At 40.2% G+C, this 19,832-nt stretch overlaps 1 protein-coding gene across 1 annotated transcript in view; it reads right to left on the bottom strand.

The window, feature by feature from the left end:
* Nucleotides 1-19,832, bottom strand: part of parp8 (poly (ADP-ribose) polymerase family, member 8) — a 370,191-nt gene that overhangs the window by 55,111 nt on the left and 295,248 nt on the right. The window contains exon 15 of the mRNA XM_072252492.1: nucleotides 9,432-9,524. Coding sequence (XP_072108593.1) covers nucleotides 9,432-9,524 — 93 coding nt within the window. The remainder of the gene's footprint in view (nucleotides 1-9,431; nucleotides 9,525-19,832) is intronic.

The raw sequence follows: 19,832 nt of genomic DNA, 5'->3' as shown, positions 1-19,832 counted from the left end.
GTAAGCATATTAATTTAAAACAAGGAAAGTTCTATCTGACGGTGGTGACTAAGACCTGACGGAGGTTTAATTACAACAAACAATTCCAACCTTTTCACCACTCAAGTCAATGCTTCCCTTGCTTAACAACTTTACTTAACAATTGGGTACAACAAATAACAATTTGTCATGTACATTTTATCCTTCTGTAAATATTAACCACAACAGTAAACAGCAAAATAAAAACTACAGTACAACTGAAATGTTTAAGCATAAACATCAGAAAACACACCAGGAACTAAAAAAAAAATTCCATCCATTTCTGGGCTTGAAAATCTTCGAAAACGTTCAGTCAGCTTTATCAGGAAGTAGACAATTAACATGCTCCTCCTCTATGAAGTCCATGACTTCAGCAGACAGGCGGTACATCTCCCTTGTCCTGCTTGCATGACCCGGTGATGATGGCTCCATCAGTTTGACCAGAATATCTTCAACTGGTACGAAGCACATATCCTTTCCACCTGGCTTGGATGGAAGCACATGTTGGGCCCATGAGGGTGGAAAAGCTCCACTTGAACATCTTGATGATGAGCATCCACGGTGACAGCCTTTGCTAACCACCGATTTTGGTCATAAATGACTGCAAGCCAACCTCCACAATTAATGACACCAGCAGATATACCTTTCGTAGTCCCATCAGGACCACTCTGGGGTTCCTGCTCCATTTCGTTCATCAGCATTGCCAAAGGCCCTCTGTTCTTTCCCAATGTGGTAGGGCCATCATTCTCCTCAGCCTGTACCCTGGCATATGTATTTTCAGTCAACTGAAATGTTGTTGAGCTGAAACACTGGCACATCTGTAGCTCACTGCAGAAACATGACAATGATCTGCAATAGATGCTGTTTCCGTATGTATGACCTGATGGATTTTCCTCATTGCTGGTACAGGTTTTAGTGGTTGAGAAAGGAGTGCATCATATGTCTGTACGTCACCTTCAGCAATATGATAGAGCTGAGTACTGCAAAGGCTTCTCCCAACCACCTCATGGAAGATTTTGCTTCCCTGTAGCATCTGCTCTGTTTTTTTTTCTTGGTGATTCTTGTGTTTTTTTATTTCCAGTTTGCTCTCATCGCCAACACTTTTTCAGTTTGTTCCTATCTTTTACTCTCTTGAAGTTTATTTTTCAAAGCTTTCATCTCTCTCAAGTATCTTGCTCTTGTTTTCTTTCTTTCCCTTTCCCCTGCTATAGACTGCCTACTGTGAGCTGGCTCCTGTACAATCCAATCCAATGGACTATCTGGGGGAGTTTCTGGGTGTTCTGGGCCTTTTCTCTTACGTTCTCTTGACTCTTGCTGTCTATGTTTCCACACCTTTCTCTTACTCCTCTTTTCCCTTTCATTCAAATCACTGATAGATTTTATCTTCCAATCCTCTACTCTCTTCTTCCATCTTTGCTTTTCCTTTCTCAGGTATTCCTCCTTTAACTCTGGCTCACTATATATTTTCTCTCTCCGCTTTTTTGGTATTCCCTGTTTCTTCTCCTTCGCTCCTCCACTGGAAAGCTGCTGCCTAGCCATAACTTCCTAAAATACATAAAAGGAAGGCCAGATTTTAAATGAATTACTATGAAATTGCGCAAAATTACTATGAATTTAATTACGTTTAATTTGGTGAAATTTTATAAAATGATTATGAAATGGTGCAACTAAATTGATTTATAGTTTTAGTCATTGGGGATACATATGGTAAGGAAATATTGTAGGCCTGTGTCGGGGAAATTATGTATATTATAAATAAAGAGGTTAATGAAACATTACAAGCCATATTACTATTTATTGTGATCATAAATTATACTCAAGCCTCCATTGAGGATGATTTTTTATTGTCAACACCATCAAACTATGTGTCAGACAGAAAACCTGACGGTGTTGGCGTCTGGTGGTGGTGGCAAAAACACACTTTTTTACATGACATGCATGAGTTGTATACAGGAGCCATCTTGTTTTCCCTCCGTTGCTAGTTGCCTCTGGCCTCTACTTAAAATGCATAAATTTATATCATAATTTGAAACAATTCTTTCTATACAAAAGAGACGGCGTTGACAGGCCATGGATGTGACAGTAACAACATCAATAAATATGTAAAATTTTTGAAAAAAATAGCAAACTTACAGGAGCTTGTTTGACCTTGTTACATTTAGCAGATGTGGAGGGTGGAAAGGGGGTCCTTAGGAATATAGTTGAGCGTGTGGTTGCCTAATTTTATTGCTTTTTTTTAATATAAATATCTGATGGTGTTGACAAAAACTTGGGACACATTTTGAGCAACCACAAAATAAGAGTAAATATTGCTGAAAATTCACTGCATTGAGGTTTAAAGAGGTTTTTCACTCTACTCTTTCACCTGGCATATATATATATATATATAACACATTTTAAATGATTTTTTCATACTTATTTATCAAATTGAAATGATAATCTCTTGTCTGAGGACAACTGATTTTGTGGGTACTGGGCTATCATATAATCATATAATTTATAAAATTAAAAACAAACATATGAAAAAATGTTGCATTTGTGCAAAAGGCCCTCAGATGATCAACCCTGATCATTTTAAATAAGAAAATGTTATTCAGTTTCAACGGAATTAGCACTTTTCTTAGTGGGACATGATTTCGCCGAAGTCTCAAGAATCAGTGTAAGATGAAAGAGCTAACTGTGGACTTCAGGAAGGGTAAGATGAAGGAAAACATACCAATCCTCATAGAGGGATCAGAAGTGGAGAGAGTGAGCCATTCCAAGTTCTTGGGTGTCAAGATCTCTGAGCACCTAACCTGGTCCTAACATATCCATGCAGCTATAAAGAAGGCAAGACAGCAGCTATATTTCATTTGGAGTTTGAGGAGATTTGGCATGTCACCTAAAATACTGAAAAACTTCTACAGATGTAGTGTGGAGGGCATTCTGACAGGTTGCATCACTGGACATTTTACCCTTTACTTTTGTAGCTTAAGATGTGAGCTAAACCTATCTTCTGCTTCAAGAATTTGTCTCGGAAGCTGCATTTTAGAATATAGAACACCACAACACAGCAACAGCCTTTCAGCCCACAGTGTCTTGCCAACCTATTAACCTTCTCCAAGATCAATCTCACACTTCATTCCCACAGAGACGGCCATTTTCCTTTCATCCATGTGCCTATCTAAGAGTCTCTTAATTGTCCCCAATTAATACCAGTATCACTTTTTTCATTTGTTAACTGAACATTTTATAGTTCACTGAGTGATATTGTAATTTAATACCAAACATTGCTGAACTCGTACAAATTTTAGCACAACGCCATTGAAAACCTTATTGAGTGTAGTCAAACTCAAAGATCTGTTTTGCTAAAGTTGTGGAGTCACTGTCCTTTGAAATCTGTCCACCATTACAGTTATTATACCAATGAACGGCTTTGCAGTGATGGAAAGTGGAAATAGCTGATGGGTCGTAATGCAGGAAAGAGTGACTCATAACTGATTTTCTGCGCTTCTTAAGATGAAAGCAACAGTTACTAAGAAGATTTAAGAATGAGACCTTTAAATCCAGAATTACTGACATTTTCATTACTAGCTTAATAAAAATAAGCAGCGGAGTGGTATAACAGTTAATGCGCTGCTGTCTGGCTCCAGGGTTTGGTCCTGATCCGAGAGCTGTCTGAGTAGAGGTTGCACATTTTCCCATCGCTTCACTCAACTGATCTGCTTTCCTTCCATATGCCAATGGTGCACTGATAAGTCAAATGGCTACTTTAAATAGGCAGCAAGGGTTTATTATTTGGTGAGAGGTGAGCAAGGTAGTGGACATGTGAGAAAGAATGAGTTGTAGGAAATAAATAATAATTGAATGGGACTGATCGGAATGCTTGGACTGGCATAGAGTCATTGATCCAAATGGACTCCTACAGCAGAAGAAAATATGAGATAATAAAATATGAAATAGCTACTGACAAACCCTGAATTTAATTAAACCCGCCTGCCTGCCAAGACTGAATTAGATTCAGGTTAGATGTCTGATTTATGCACCATTTGAAGTGCAAGTTTCCATGATAACAAGTCATGTCTGCTTTATAAATCTCACCCTGCTTAATTAAACAAGCATTTCAAAATGTATTTTTTCATCTTCAATTAGATTTCTGTCTTTAGCGAAGGCATAGACTGATGATGGGATGCCATTGTTTGGTATTTAACATGAGAAGTTATTGTTTGGATGCTTCACGGTAAGGCTAGAATTTGGTCACAGCCTCAAGCCTCAGAAAGTTTAAAAAGGGAGCGTTATGCAGGGCTCAGCGCATTAGCGGTGGATAAGTGATTTGAAGAGACAGAGAGTTTCACACATGTCAAGGAGAAGAATTATAAAAAGGAGCATTTTGCAGAGATGGGCACATTAGCGGCGGACCAATTAGTTTGCGATTCATTACCAGAAGCAAATAACAGTAAAGCAGGGTCAAAACAGAGTGACCAATGTCTGAAGGGACTAGTTTAGGAGTGGGAACTTGAAGTGAGAAGGCACAGGTAGGTAGCAAGTAAGGCTTTTGTAGTGTTTGAATAAAAAGTCACTAAATTACAGCTAATTAAATAAAGGGATGATGCAGGATCAGGTGATGTGCTGGAGCTACACGATGTGGGAGCTGGTGGACCCCATTGTGGTTCCTGGTCACCACATCTGCAGCAAATTTTGGCTGCTTAAGGAACTCAGGCTCAAAGTTGATGACTGGAATCTGAGCTTCAAACACTGTGGCACACCAGGGAGGGGGAGGGCTACCTGGATGCTCTGTTTCAGGAGGTAGTCACACCTATTAGATTAGCGGCCACCAATTCGGTCTGTGGTGTGACTGCGAGTGAAGTGGGTATTGGGATCCAAGACACAGTTGTGGAGGAGCTTTAGTCCTTGAGTTTGTCCAACAGGTCTGAGATTTTTGCTCCCTGTGTGAATGAGAGAGGAGGCTGGAGGAAGGATGAGCAACTTAACTGTGGCGCCAAGAGGGGGAAAAGAAGAGAAATGTAGCGGTAATTGGGGATAGTATAGTCAGGGGAATAGACAGAGTTCTCTGTCGCGAGGATAGAGCATCCCGAAGGCTGTGTGCCTGCCTGGTGCCTGGGTTCGGGAGATCTTATGTGACCTGCAGAGGAATTTGCAGTGGGAGGAGAAAATCCATTTGTTGTGGATGTAGGTACCAAAGACATAGGTAGAATGAGGAAGGAGGAAGGAGGTTCTGCTGAGGGAATTTGAGCAGGTAGGGACTAAATTAAAAAGCAGAATCAAAAAGGTGGTAATCTCTGGATTACCACCTGAGCCATGTGCAAATTGGCATAGGGTCAAGAAGATTAGAGAGTTAATGCTTGGTTCAAGGTGTGGGAGAAGTGGGTTTGAATTCATGGGAAACTGGCACCAGTATTGGGGAAGGATGGAGCTGTATCACTGGGATGGGCTCCATCTGAACCGTGATGGGACCTGGATCCTAGTGAATCGCATAGCTAGGGCTGTGGATAGGGCTTTAAGCTAAATAGTAGGAGGTGGTTTCAACAGATTGGAGAAGTATGGATAAAGTAAAAAAAGAAAAGTATGGATAAAGATAAAGAATAAACAAAAAATATAAAAGAGAAAAGTAAGAGTAGAATGACGAAAAGTCAAGTGCAAAAGAGTAAAAGATTTTAAAAGCACAATGAGTGTAAGGACACTTTGTTTGTATGCCCGTAGTACTGTATTCGAAACAAGGTCAGTGAACTACTGGCTCAAATCAGCTCAAAGATGTATGATTTAGTGGCCATTAGAGAAACATGGCTGCAAGGTGGAGAGGATTGGGAATTAAATATCCAAGGATATCATGTAACGAGGAAGAATAGGCAAGAAGGGAAGGGAGGCGGGTAGCACTCTTAATTAAGGATGAGATCAGGGTGACAGTGAGAGACAATATAAGATCTAAGGAGAAGAATGTTGAATCCATCTGGATAGTGATTAGGAATAGCAAAAAAGAAAATATCACGGGTGGGAGTTGTCTATCGGCCACCGAATAATAACATTACAGTAGCACAGGCAATAAACAGAGAAATATCTGAGGTTTATAAGAATGAAACAGCAGTTACCATGGGGGACTTTAGCTTGCACATAGATTGGGTGAATCAAGTTGGTGGAGGCACTCTTGAGGAGGACTTCATAGAATGCATCCATGATGGCTTTCTTGAACAGCACATTAATGTACCTACAAGGGAATGTGCTATCTTAGATCTGGTCCTGTGCAAAGAGACAGGTAAAATCAGTGATTTTGTAGGTTAGGGATCCTCTTGGAAAGAGTGATTATGGTATGATTAAATTTCTCATATAAATGGAGGGTGCAATAGTTTAATCTAAAACCAGTGTATTATATCTAAACAATGGAGACTACAATGGGATGAGGGAGAATTTGGCTAGTGTAGACTGGGAACACAGGCTATATGGTGGGACAGCTGAGGAACAGTGGAAAAATTTCAAAGAGATCTTTCACGGTGCTCAGCAAAAGTATATTCCAGCTAAAAGCAGGGACAGTAAGGGCGGGGAAAGCCAGCCTTGGATAACTAAGAAAATAAAAGGAGGCATCAAACTAAAAGCTCATGCATACAAAGTCGCCAAGAATAGTGTGAAACTGGAAGATTGGGATAACTTTAAGCAGTAACAAAAGTACCACTAAGTGAGCAATAAAGAAAGGGAAGATAGATTATGAAAACAAACTAGCATAAAATATAAAAATGGATAATAAAAGTTTTTATAATTATATAAAGCAGAAAAGGGAGGCTAAAGTGAATGTAGGTCCCCTGGAGGAAGATAAGGGGGGATTGATATTGGGTAATGAGGAAATGGCTGAGGCTTTGAATGACTATTTTGTGCTGGTCTCCACGTTGCAGGATGCATCTAACATGCCAATATCATATTAGATGTTATAGATGTGATGGGAGGTGATACCTCGATGCAGTAGCTATCACTAAACAGGTAGTGCTGAGTACACTTGTGGGCCTGAAGACAGATAAGTCCCCTGGTCCTGATGGAATGCATCCCAGCGTACTGATAGAAAAGGCAGAAGTTATAGTAGAGGCTTTGGTGATGATTTACTAAAATTCTCTGGACTCTGGACAGGTCCTGGCAGATTGGAAGATGGCGTATGTCACACCACTGTTCAAAAAAGGATGTAGGCAAAAGGCAGATAATTATAGGCCACTTAGTTTACAATCTGCAGTTGGGAAAATGCTTGAAGCTATTATCAAAGAAGAAATAGGGAGGTATCTGTAAAGAAATGAATCCATCAGGCAGGAGCAGCATGTATTCAGCAAAGGCAGGGCCTGCTTGACAAACTTTCTGGAGTTCTTTGAGGATATAACGAGCGCAGTGGATAGAGGGGAACAGATGGAGGTTAGTTACTTGGATTTCCAGAAGGCGTTTGATAAGGTGCCACGTAAAAGACTTGTCCATAAGATAAGGATGCAAGGAGTTGGGGGTGATGTTTTAGCATGGATAAAAGATTGGTTAACTAATAGAAAGCAGAGAGTTGGGAAACATGAATGTTTGTCTGGTTGGCAGTCAGTGGTGAGTGGTGTGCCGCAGGGGTCGGTGCTGGGCCCGCAACTATTCACGATATACATTAACAATCTGGAAGATGGGGCTGAGTGTAGTGTTATCTAAGTTTGCTGATGATAGCAAATTGAGTGGAAAAGCAAATTGTGCAGAAGATACGGAGAGTCTGCAGAGAGATATAGATAGGACAACTGAGTGGGCAAGAGACTGGCAGATAGAGTACAATGTTGGTAAATACACTTTCGAAGGGAAAACGAAAGAGAAGATTATCATTTAAATGGTAAAAATTGCAGCATGCTGCTGTGCAGAGAGACATGAGAGTGCTTGTGCAGGAATCACAAAAGGTTGGTTTGCAGCTGCAGCAGGTTATCAAGAAGGCAAATGGAATGTTGGCCTTCATTGCTAGGGGGATTGAATTTAAGAGCAGGGAGGTCATGCTGCAACTGTACAGGGTACTGGTGAGGCCGCACCTGGAGTACAGTGTGCAGTTCTGGTCTCCTTACTTGAAGAAGGATATACTGGTTTTGGAGGCGGTGCAGAGGAGGTTCACCAGATTGATTCCAGAGATGAGGGGGTTAGACTATGAGAAGAGATTAGGTTGCCTGGGACTGTACTCACTGGAATTCAGAAGAATGAGAAGAGATTGTACAGAAACATATAAAATTATGAAAAGGGTAGATAAGATAGAGGCAAGAATGTTGTTTCCACTGATAGGTGAGACTAGAACTAGGGGACATAGCCTCAAGATTCGTGAGTAGATTTAGAACAGAGATGAGGAGGAACTGCTTTTCCCAGACAGTGGTGAATCTGTGGAATTCTCTGCCCAATGAAGCAGTGGTGGCTACTCCATCAATATATTTAAGACAAAGTTGGATAGATTTTTGCATAGTTGGGGAATTAAATGTTATAGGGAAAGACAGGTAAGAGGAGAATGGTCTACGGCCAGATCAGCCATGATCTTATTCAATGGCGGAGTAGGCTAATGGGCCAGATGGTCTACTCCTGCTCCTACTTCTTATGTTCTCATAAAAGGACGTCCCTTTAGTTAGAACAGAGATGAAAAGGAATTTCTTTTGCCATAGGGTACTGAATATGTGAAATTTGTTGCCACAGACAGCTATGGAGGCCAGGTCATCGGGTAAAAGTTTGATGGGTTCTTGAACTCAAAAACACCAAACAAATAAATAAATAATATCGAGAACATGTGTTGTAGAGTCCTTGAAGGTGAGTCTATAAGCTGTGGGCACGCGGCCAAGTGGTTAAGGCATTGGACTAGCGACCTGAAGGTCGTGAGTTCGAGCCCCAGCCGAGGCAATGTGTTGTGTCCTTGAGCGAGGCACTTAATCACATATTGCTCTGCGATGACACTGGTGCCAAGCTGTATGGGTCCAAATGCCCTTCCCTTGGACAACATTGGTGTCGTGGAGAGGGGAGACTTGCAGCATGGGCAACTGCTGGTCTTCCATACAACCTCGCCCAGGCCTGCGACCTGGAGAGTGAAGAGTTTCCAGGTGCAGATCCATGGTCTCGCAAGACTAATGGATGCCTTTACCTTAAGTTGTGGAATAATTCAGTGTTGAGGTGAGTGAAGTTATTCACGCTGGTTCAGGAGCCTGATGGTTGAAAAGTAATGATTGAATATTTCACTTACGTATCTAACATAACCATTAGCAATTTTACATACTAAACATAAGCTTGGTACTCAATTCCCATAGAAAATTTATGAACTAAGTTGTTTCTGCTTTTGTTGTATCTAATTTGAATTCCTAGTGTAAAGGCAATGCCTGATTTACCAGTGCTATTCATTGCAACCTGCTCACTGTAACTGTCAGTTACTGTAAGCAGCAAAATCAGTGACAGGCGCATACCTGGGCTCCAGTTGCTATTTCATCTGCAGCTTCATTCATTACTCCCAACGTCTGGAAGGCAAAAACGCACAGCTCTCGTTCGCATACAGTGGGCTGCAATATAGAAAACAAAAAGCATTGTTAGTAGAGCAACAAGATATAGACATATTATAAAGGCCATACATATGTCAGTAATAAATATATAAGATGCTAACCTATCACTTTACTAAATTTCATGGCCATGGATAAATAAATTTGCATGTACGTTTCCTAAAGTTTCTTAAAATGATACCTTTCCACCAAGCACCCTTTATGGGGATACAGGGCCTTAGTCCAGTCCTCTAACAAGTTGGTGAGTGGCAAATTTAAACGTGCATTTTACTCACATTTACTCCACACAGACTCTACTTCAATGAACTACATAAGGAAGAAAATAAAGTGAGCGCAAATCAATATAACACCACGGTACTGACTCCTACTGGTCATTAACAAAATGGCATTAGTCATAGTCTTTTCAGATGTGTTGACTAAAGAGTAGAAAGTGGAATATATGTGATAGGAGCTAGGAAGACAACAAAATAGTTTTAAAATTGAGGAAAGTAAATTGGAATCAGGAGGGACAGACGGCGGGGGTATATATACCACAGGACTAGATGAGCCCAGGCATCATCCCTCATGAAAATGGCAGAGTTTGTCATCGAAATGTTGGTTAAATTGATACCTGTACCTGGCTGGAAGCCCAAGAATAATTTATTTGTAATACTGATAAATGTCATTAACTTGAAATTATAACTCCCATTTTCTCTGAGGCATTGCTGCCTTACCTGTTTTTTTATTTTGAACCTTTTCTGATTATATTTAATTTCAGTACTTTGAGTGCCTATGTCAGTGGGCTAGTAATTGACTTAACATGAGTTTTCAAATCCCACTGTCCCACTTTGGCAATTTGAAATTCTTTAACAAAATGTGAAAATACTTTTTTTTGTGAAAAGCTGTCATCAATGAGAGGAGACTATTGACTGAAGTACTGCAGAATAATCAAGCTGGTTCACTAATATCATCAAGGGCAAAAACTCAGCTGTCTTTATCTGATCAGACTCACAGCACCATAGTTAGTTCCAAACTGCTCACCTAGTAAGTCAAGAAAGATATTCAACAACAACAGAGAAAATTACTTTGCTGCAGCAGTTCAAGACAAGCTTCCATCACTGCTGTCCTGGAGAAATTGGAGATGGGCAATGATCCCAATATGCTAAGGCCATTTCAAGGCCAACCAGTTTGGAACATATGAAATTCAGCATGGAATTTCATTACACTTACTTATATTACATACATTCATCAGGTTGATTCCTGTCAAAGGCTTGTCTACTTCAAAGATTTGCCATCTTAGTAAAGAAAATGGATGTCACATCTATTTTCAAATTGGTTTAATAATCTGAAGCAACAGTCAAGTTGCTAGAGGAACTCAGGAGGTCAGGCAACATCTGTGTAGCAGTCTATGAATGGTCTTGACCCAAAATGTCAGATGTCCGTTTCCCTCCATATGTGCAACCTGACCTGTTGAGTTCCTCCAGCATCTCATGCAATGCTCGAGATTCCAGCACCTAGTGCCCTGTGTCTCCAGTTTAAAAATCTGAGAAACTTTTTAAATTAAGTCAAATAAGTCTATATATGGCTACTATTCCTAAATGAAGTCAATGCTCACAGAACTGCCTGGCAGACTATCTTATTTCCTATCATTCAATCACTTTTTTATAAAAGCTCGACCATTCACTGCGATACCATTAGTGCCCAGCAGCTGGCAGCACCAACTAAAAGACTACACATATTAAACAACAAATGTGCCATCTTTGGAAATAGAGGAACCTTACTTTCTGCAATAGAGTTTATCCTCCACTACACTAATGGTTTATTCAAAGAGTCAATTTTCATTCTCTGTACATATGATGGTGAATATGCTAGCTTTTTACCTTGCTTGATCCCTGTGCATCATCTGACAAGGCTGACCACACCATCACTGTAATCTGCAACCTTCAACAACAAACATTGAACTTCTTAACCTTTGCCGTCTTCTATATTTCTTTCCTCATTGCATCACCTTCACTGGTCAGGCCTTGAGATGTCCAAGACCTTACAATTTAGTCATTAAAACTCTTTTGATCACACTTTTACTTGTCCTTTTTTATAAGGTCTTTTGATACACTTTTATTATTTTTCTTAGTCCTGTAAAGATCTTTCAAATGTTTGTAGGCACTTCTGATATTCTACTTCAATAACAACACTGACCTCTATACTTTATATCAGAATTTAATATCTTTAATCACAATGAATTTATATTAGTACCAGTAAACCAATCCCAATGCACTGGGGAATCAGAAGTGAAGGGATTCAGCAGCTTTAAATTCCTGGGCTTCAGTGTATCAGATAACCTATCCTGGGCCCAGCACACAGATGCAATCACAAGCAAAATGTGTCAAAGTCATTACTTTCTTAGGAGGTTAAGGAGTTCAACTTGTCATTGAACACTCTAACAAATGTTATGGGTATTTCACGGGTACATCTCAATGGAAGTATCTAGGGGAGGTGTTACCTATAGAAGGCAACATCTATCATCAAAGATCATCACCAACCGAGCCATGCCATCTTCTTGCAGCTACCATTAGGCAAGAGGTACAGAACCCAGAAGTCCCACACTACCTGGTTCAAAAACAGCTACTTCAATTCACCCTAATCACTAGAGTTTAGCAGTACTACGGCCACTTCAATTACTTTCTACTAAAATGGACTTTTTTTTTTGTTTTAATTATGTTCTTTCTTATAAAAATCGTGAATGTTGCTTGTATGATAATGCTGCAAATAAGATGTCCATTGCACCTGTGTGTACATGTACTTGTGCACGTGGCAATAAACTTGACTTGAAATATAAAAATATCTTGTATCTTCTTATCAACTTTGTAAAGCACTGGTGACTGTTCTACCACTATTCTTTCCAAGACTGAACTGCTCAATCAACAAGTAATTAGTAGGACTTTTAGACTGAGTAGAAAGATGACATATATTTGCATTTGATTTTGTTACTGAAACCTTCAGCATTTTGATTACACAAGGTTAAATTTTCCTCTCCAGGTTATGGTAGGGTTCCATCCCTGTGAATTGTTCATAACCTGGACAGCTTACAAGTCAGAAATGTGGCTGTGAAAAGGTACCAGAAAGCAGAGGATGCCCTGCTTCATAGCAACCAGCAAATTTATCCTGCCAACCTCCCAAATTGTCATTTGTATGTACCTGTATAGCATTATGTTCATATGCACTCACATTATTAATCTTCGGCCCTTTTTGACCTTCTAACAGAAGATAATGAACAAGCATCCATTAAGATTTTAATCCTATTTGTAACATTCACAACTTAAACATTAGGGATAGCATGAAACATACTGTTGCATGAACAAATATTTCATTGAATCTGGATAGTATCCTGGCTCGGAGTGCTTTGAAACAATAGTAGTTTGCACAGTCGCAATTCATATACAATCTCTTTCTATGCTCATTCTGACAAGCAAGCAATGTTGCTCACTACATACCCTAGACATGATATTGCTGCATCATCAGATTAAGTTGATGCACATTTTCGGAGACTGATTCACTGTTTTACAATATGCTGGGTAAGCCGCAGTAATTTATGTCTGTTAAATAGGTTGAATGAAGAAATACTTTGTACTGACTGCCATCAATGAGGCTTGGCATGATGTTTATTCTGATTTTACACAATATGCAGACCCATTTCTCATTTGTACAATGAAAATAACACTCTGTTGCACAAATCCAAAATCCTACTTTCACTTTATGCACTCGTGTAGGCAGTTTCAGCTGAACAACAAGATTCAACTGCTGTTATAATTCAGGGCCCGTCTTCATCCAAAGGCAAGTATCTGATTGTCGGGTTATTCAGCCTTCTAGAACTGACTACGCATCACACTGAGTGGAAAATAAACAGCAATGTTTATTTATACAATGGTAGGTGCAGTAAGTGGGATGACTTGAGGGGGCAAACCTGAAAAGGGTGATGATACAGGACTGAAGGTCTAATATTTGAATGTGCACAATATATGGAATAAGGTAGAAGATCTTGTAATACAGTCAGAGATTGGCAGGTATGATGTTGTGGGCATCATCATAGTTGGGAGCTTAACATCCAAGAATACCACATTGTATCAAAGGACAGGCAGGCAGGCCGAGGGAGTGGGTGGATCTGTTGGTAAAAAACTGAAATCAAATCCTTAACAGAGGTGGCATATGATCAGAAGATGTAGAATTCTTGTGGGTGGAGTTAAGAAAATGCAAGGGTAAAAAGACCTTGCTGGGAGTTATATACAGGTCTCCAAATAGTAGCCAGGATGTGTGATGTAAATTACAATGGGAGGTAAAAAAAGGCATGTAAAAAGAGCAATGTTACGATAATCATGGGGGATTTCAAAATGAAGGTAAATTGGGGAAAATCAGTTTGGTGCTAGATCCCAAGAGAGGGAATTTGTAGAATGTCTATTTTTAGAGCAGCTTCTGGTTGAGACCACTTGGGGAAAGGCAATTCTGAATTGGGTGCTGTGTAATGAACAAGATTTGATTAGGGAGTTTAAGGTAAAGGAATCCTTAAGAGGCACTGTTCATAATATGATAGAATTCACCCTGCAGGTTGAGAGAAATAAGGGCCCAGCACGCTTCCGCTGCGCCACTCTGCTACGATAATCATGGGGGATTTCAAAATGAAAGTAGATTGGGGAAAATCAGTTTGGTGCTGGATCCCAAGAGAGGGAATTTGTAGAATGTCTATTCTTAGAGCAGCTTCTGGTTGAGACCACTTGGGGAAAGGCAATCCTGAATTGGGTGCTGTGTAATGAACAAGATTTGATTATGGAGTTTAAGGTAAAGGAATCCTTAAGAGGCGCTGTTCATAATATGATAGAATTCACCCTGCAGGTTGAGAGAAATAAAGTCAGATGTATCTGTATTACAATGGAGTAAAGAGAAATACAGAGGCATGAGAGAGGAGCTGGCCAAAGTTGACTGGAAGGGGACACTAGCAGAGATGATGGCAGACAGCAATGGCTGGAGTTTTTGGAGGCAAGTCTAAAGTCACAGGATAGATAAACCCCAAAGATAAAGAAATATTCTAAAGGGAGGATGAGTCAACTGTGGCTGGCAAGGTAAGTCACAGACAGCATAAAAGCAAAAGAGAAGCAAAACATATGGCAAAAATAGAGAAGTTAGAGACTTAGGAAGCTTTTTAACAGAAGGCAACTATAATAGCCGTAAGAGAGATAAGCTTGCTAATAATATAAAAGAGGATACCAAAAGCTTTTTCAGATATATAAAGAGTAAATGGGAGGTGACAGTGGATTTCAGATCATTGAAAAATGATGCTGGAGAGATAGTAATGGAGGACAAAAAAATTGTGTCAGTCTTCACAGTGGAAGACATTAACAGTATGCCAGAAATAGCCAAGAGTATCAGGGGAAGTAGTGAGTGTAGTTGCTGCTACTAAGGAGAAGGTGCTTGGGAAGCTGAAAGGTCTGAAGTTAGCTAAGTCATCTGGACCCCATAGACTACACTCCAGGGTTCTGAAAGAGGTAGCTGAGGAGATTGTGGAGGGATTAGTAGTGATCTTTCAAGAATCACTAGATTATGGAATGTTTCCTGAGGACTGGAAAATAGCAAATGTCACTCTGCTCTTTAAGAAGGAAGGGAGGCAGAAGAAAGGAATTTTTAGGCCAATTAGCTGGACTTCAGTGGTTGAGAAGATGTTGGATAAAGTTTCGGGGTACTTGGAGGTACATTATAAAATTAGTCCAAGTCAGAATGGTTTCCTTAAGGAGAAATCTTGCCTGATGAATCTGTTGGAATTCTTTAAGGAAATTACATTCACTGACTCTCCTTTATCTATCCCATGTATTATTTGGGAAAATTGGATTGTTTACTTGGATTTTTATAAGGTCTTTGACAAGGTGCAGCACATGAGCATGGACAGAAGACTGGCTGACTGGCAATAGGCAAAGAGTGGAAATAAAGGAGGTCTTTTCTGGTGGGCTGCTGGTGACTTGTGGTGTTCTGCAGGGGTCGGTAATTTCTTTTCAAATTAGGTGTCAATGAGTTGGATGATGGAATTGATGGCTTTGTGGTTAAGTTTGAAGACTATACACACATAGGTGGGGGGCAGGTATTACTGTGGAAGCAGGGAGTTGGCAGAAAGACATGAGCAGACTGGGAGAATAGGGAAAGTGGCAGATGGAATATAGTGTTGGTAAGTGTTTGGTCCTGTACTTCAGTAGAAGGAATAAAGACACAGATTGCTTTATAAACAGAGCGACTATTCAAACACCAGAGGTGCTAATGGATATGGGAGTCCCTGTGTATGATTCTCTAAAGGTTAACTTGCAAGGTGATTGGTTGTAAGGAAGACAAAAGCATTTATTTTGAGAGGGCTAGAATACAAGAGCAAGGTTGCAATGCTGAAGCTTTATAAGACATTGGAAAGTCAGTGCTTGGATTATTGTGAACAGTTTTAGATAGATAGATAGATATACTTTATTAATCCCGAGGGAAATTTGGTTTCATTACCCTTTTAGGCCCCTTATCTAAGAACAGATATTCTGGCATTAGAGAGTGTCCAGAAGAAGTTTATAAGAATGATTCTGGATATGTAAGGGTTAATATAGGAAGAGCATTTGATGGCTCTGGGCCTGAACTTGCTGGAATTTAGAAGGATGGGGGTGGGGGGGGGGACCTGATTGAAATCCATTAAATATTGGAAGGTCTAGAAAGAGTAAACATGCAGATGTTTCCTACAGTGGGTGAGTCTCGGACCAGAGGGAACAGCTTGAGAACAGAAGGACATCCATTTAGAACAGAGATGAAGAGGGATTCCTTTACCTAGAGAGTAAGGAATCTGTGGAATTCATTGCCGCTGATGGCAGTGGATACCGAGTTATAGAAACATAGAAGCATAGAAAATAGGTGCAGGAGTAGGCCATTCGGCCCTTTGAGCCTGCACTGCCATTCAGTATGATCATGGCTGATCATCCAACTCAGAACCCTGTACCAGCCTTCCCTCCATACCCCCTGATCCCTTTAGCCACAAGGGCCATATCTAACTCCCTCTTAAATATAGCCAATGAACTGGCCTCAACTGTTTCCTCTGGCAGAGAATTCCACAGATTCACCTCTCTCTGTGTGAAGAAGTTTTTCCTAATCTCGGTCCTAAAAGGCTTCCCCTTTATACTCAAACTGTGACCCCTCGTTCTGGACTTTCCCAACATCGGGAACAATCTTCCTGCATCTAACCTGTCCAATCCCTTTAGGATTTTATATGTTTCAATCAGATTCCCCCTTAATCTTCTAAATTCCAACGAGTATAAGCCTAGTTCATCCAGCCTTTCATCATATGAAAGTCCTGCCATCCCAGGAATCAATCTGGTGAACCTTCTTTGTACTCCCTCTATGGCAAGGATGTCTTTCCTCAGATTTGGGGACCAAAACTGCACACAATACTCCAGGTGTGGTCTCACTAAGGCCTTGTACAACTGCAGTAGTACTTCCCTGCTCCTGTACTCGAATCCTCTTGCTATGAATGCCAGCATACCATTCGCCTTTTTCACCGCCTGCTGTACCTGCATGCCCACTTTCAATGACTGGTGTATAATGACATCCAGGTCTCGTTGCACCTCCCCTTTTCCTAATCGGCCACCATTCAGATAATAATCTGTTTTCCTGTTTTTGCCACCAAAGTGGATAACTTCACATTTATCCACATGAAATTGCATCTGCCATGAATCCGCCCACTCACCCAACCTATCCAAGTCACCCTGCATCCTCCTCACAGCTAACACTGCCACCCAGCTTCGTGTCATCTGCAAACTTGGAGATGCTGCATTTAATTCCCTCATCCAAGTCATTAATATATATTGTAAACAACTGGGGTCCCAGCACTGAGCCTTGCGGCACCCCACTAGTCACTGCCTGCCATTCTGAAAAGGTCCCATTTATCCCCACTCTTTGCTTCCTGTCTGCCAACCAATTCTCTATCCACATCAATACCTTATCCCCAATACCATGTGCTTTAAGTCTGCACACTAATCTCCTGTGTGGGACCTTGTCAAAAGCCTTTTGAAAATCCAAATATACAACATCCACTGGTTCTCCCCTATCCACTATACTAGTTACATCCTCAAAAAATTCAATGAGATTCGTCAGACATGATTTTCCTTTCACAAATCCATGCTGACTTTGTCCGATGATTTCACCGCTTTCCAAATGTGCTGTTATCACATCTTTGATAACTGACTCTAGCAGTTTCCCCACCACCGATGTTAGGCTAACCGGTCTATAATTCCCTGGTTTCTCTCTCCCTCCTTTTTTAAAAAGTGGGGTTACATTAGCCACCCTCCAATCCTCAGGAACTAATCCAGAATCTAAAGAGTTTTGAAAAATTATCACTAATGAATCCACTATTTCTTGGGCTACTTCCTTAAGCGCTCTCGGATGCAAACCATCTGGCCCTGGGGATTTATCTGCCTTTAATCCCTTCAATTTACCTAACACCACTTCCCTACTAACATGTATTTCCCTCAGTTCCTCCATCTCACTGGACCCTCTGTCCCCTACTATTTCCGGAAGATTATTTATGTCCTCCTTGGTGAAGACAGAACCAAAGTAATTATTCAATTGGTCTGCCATGTCCTTGCTCCCCATAATCAATTCACTTGTTTCTGTCTGTAGGGGACCTACATTTGTCTTAACCAATCTTTTTCTTTTCACATATCTATAAAAGCTTTTACAGTCAGTTTTTATGTTCCCTGCCAGTTTTCTCTCATAATCCTTTTTCCCCTTCCTAATTAAGCCCTTTGTCCTCCTCTGCTGAACTCTGAATTTCTCCCAGTCCTCAGGTAAGCCACTTTTTCTGGCTAATTTGTATGCTTCTTCTTTGGAATTGATACTATCCCTAATTTCTCTTGTCAGCCACGGGTGCACTACCTTCCTTGATTTATTCTTTTGCCAGACTGGGATGAACAATTGTTGTAGTTCATCCATGCGATCTTTAAATGCTTGCCATTGCATATCCACCGTCAACCCTTTAAGTGTCATTTGCCAGTCTATCTTAGCTAATTCACGTCTCATACCTTCAAAGTTACCCTTCTTTAAGTTCAGAACCTTTGTTTCTGAATTAACTATGTCACTCTCCATCTTAATGAAGAATTCCACCATATTATGGTCACTCTTACCCAAGGAGCCTCTCACGACAAGATTGCTAATGAACCCTTCTTCATTGTTATTGAGTATATTTAAAGTGAAAGCTGATAGGTTACTGATTCACCAGGGTGTCAAAGGTTTATAGGAAGAAAGCAGAAGCACAGGGTTGAGGAGGATAATAAATCAGCCATGATGGAATGGTGGAGCAGACTCAATGGGCCAAAGGACATATTTGTGCTCCTATGTCTTATGGAATTCTCTGCCCCAAAGGGTGGAGGAGGCCTGATCATTAGAAATATTTAACGGGTTGACAGACAAATATTTGAATGATTGGGGAACTAAAAGTTATAGGGATCTGGTACAGAAGAAGAATTGAGGCTAGTAAATGTCACTCTTGATCACATCCAGTGATGGAGCAGGGTTGCGGAACCTGGTAGCCTCCTCCTGCTTCTATATTCTTGTGTTCTCTTCTAATAGCTGTCAAGAGTACAAGAAATATTGACTGAGATAATGCAGAATTACACTAAATGCAATAAATTATTTGTTTAATAGGATTAGATATATTGGCCAGAATCACATATCTATCAAAAACATTCTTTTGGAACAGACAAAGCTTCTTGTAATAGTCAGTGCTTAATCTATGAAGAGCTGGGGGGATAAAATGTGGAAGCTGAATTTACTACTCTAACAACTTTGGGTTTCAGATTTACAAATAATCTCATTATGCCCTGTGGAATTACCCTAGTTCACCTTGCAGAGAGAAAAATGATTTAAATTGTATTACAGGATGAATGAATGAAATGGAAAGGCTTATTTACTTGCTTCAGCAATGTCTGAAGCAGCAATAATTAAATAGCTTGTTGTCTAGATATCTTATAAACCCTTGCTAAATGCACACCTGAGAACAATAAAAACCAGAAAAATGATCATAACTTTAACAGAGCCTCAGTAACAGATTACACTGTGTTGTATTTAAACTTCAGTGGGTTTTTTTTTTACTCAAGGGCACATTTTCACATTTGAAAGAACTATTTGATGAGAAAATCTGCAGAACTGTTAGCTGAATCCACACCAGATTAGTCCTGATGCAGTAACAGCTAATCAGTTATTTTGATTAATGAAAATCATCTGTGAGGAAGCCAGCTGAGTATTAAATAATGTATATTTAGATGAATTGAGTTT

The sequence above is a fragment of the Mobula birostris genome, chromosome 3 (assembly GCF_030028105.1).
Source record: "Mobula birostris isolate sMobBir1 chromosome 3, sMobBir1.hap1, whole genome shotgun sequence".
NCBI classification, from domain to species: Eukaryota; Metazoa; Chordata; class Chondrichthyes; order Myliobatiformes; family Myliobatidae; genus Mobula; species Mobula birostris.
Note: the sequence above shows the minus strand (reverse complement) of the source record. Positions and strands in the feature narration are given on the sequence as shown.